At 43.2% G+C, this 1,263-nt stretch overlaps 1 protein-coding gene across 1 annotated transcript in view; it reads left to right on the top strand.

Annotated features, from left to right (window-relative positions):
* The window catches only part of P4HA3 (prolyl 4-hydroxylase subunit alpha 3), a 34,869-nt gene that overhangs the window by 23,802 nt on the left and 9,804 nt on the right, over positions 1 to 1,263 (top strand). Inside the window, exon 8 of the mRNA XM_007448094.1 lies at positions 975 to 1,039. Coding sequence (XP_007448156.1) covers positions 975 to 1,039 — 65 coding nt within the window. The remainder of the gene's footprint in view (positions 1 to 974; positions 1,040 to 1,263) is intronic.

The following is a 1,263-nucleotide window of genomic DNA, read 5'->3' as shown; positions in this document are numbered from 1 at the left end:
AGCAGGAATAATAATATTGTAGAAGCCTCTGAGAAGGGAAAGGGTTTCTGTCACATGCCCTTTGTTGCTCCGTGCTCTGCTGTCACCACATGCGAAGTGCCGGGGCTGTGTCTTTAGCCACAGGACTCTGGTTCATTCACTCCTGGGTACATTTCACCAATATTGAGCACCTACTCCCGGCCAGGCCTTCTCTGCATCCTGGGGATACAGCACTGAAAAAAGACCAAGTCCTTGCCCTCACGGAGCTGACATTCTGATGACAAATGCAGGAGTAGACATCCTTATGTAAATAATATTTCTCTTTCTGTCCCTGGTACAGTACTTTTGCAATTAGAGGCCACTTTATTTAAAAATAATTTAAAATCTATATCTAGACATTCAGAACAAAATAGAGACATTCAGTTAAATTAGTGACTTCAAACCTGTTTGGTTGTTTTTTCCCCATAACCAAGGCAGCTGCAAACAAAACAGATTTTGATTCTCTGTAAGGAAGGGCTTTTATCAGAATTGTTCAGAAGTAGCGGGCTGCCTCTGAGGGTAGAAAGTGTCCTGTCATTGGAGGTGTTCATTTAATTTGACGAACACTAAGTCGAAGCTTAACTTACCATCAGTCAGGCCCTGCCCCAAACACTGGGATATAAAGATGAATAAGAAACAGTCCTTGTTCTTACAGAACTCACAGTCTTGCAGATGCAAAAGGGATTCAAAATCACTTGTATTTCAGTTCTACAGACCTTTTTCAGTTTTTACTATTTACCAGATATGAAGCTAAAGGTTATTTTCCACTCTGAGCTTTTATGTCACTTAAGATTGATAGCTATCACTAAATTAGTAGCATGTACAAAATATCCTTTAATTAAGGAAAAACGGGTGATTGTTAGGCTTATGCTAAGAGAGGAGTGTGTCTATGGAAGTGAGAGCCCTTCCCTTTGCATCATAACCACTTGGACTTTCTCTTACATCCTTCACACCAGCTACAGAGATCTGTGGTGGCATCAGGCGAAAAGCAGTTACCAGTGGAGTACCGCATCAGCAAAAGGTAAGAGGGGTCCTTTCTTGGCAGGGACTCTGGTCAGGCCTGCTGGCCACCCTTGGACCTGTGGCACAGGTGAATGAAGGTCAGCAACACCCATTCAGGTGCCATTAGAGATGCCACTGTAGTTCACGTTTACATCTGTACATTCTTGTTGAGAGGGAGCAATTTCCACTCCCCTTACCCAAGGGCCTTTCTCAGGTGGTTACATGGTCTGAGGACTTAACTAG

This window comes from Lipotes vexillifer, unplaced genomic scaffold (genome assembly GCF_000442215.2).
Source record: "Lipotes vexillifer unplaced genomic scaffold, Lipotes_vexillifer_v1.1 scaffold640, whole genome shotgun sequence".
In the NCBI taxonomy this organism is placed as follows: domain Eukaryota; kingdom Metazoa; phylum Chordata; class Mammalia; order Artiodactyla; family Lipotidae; genus Lipotes; species Lipotes vexillifer.
This window is presented reverse-complemented; position numbering and strand designations above follow the sequence as displayed.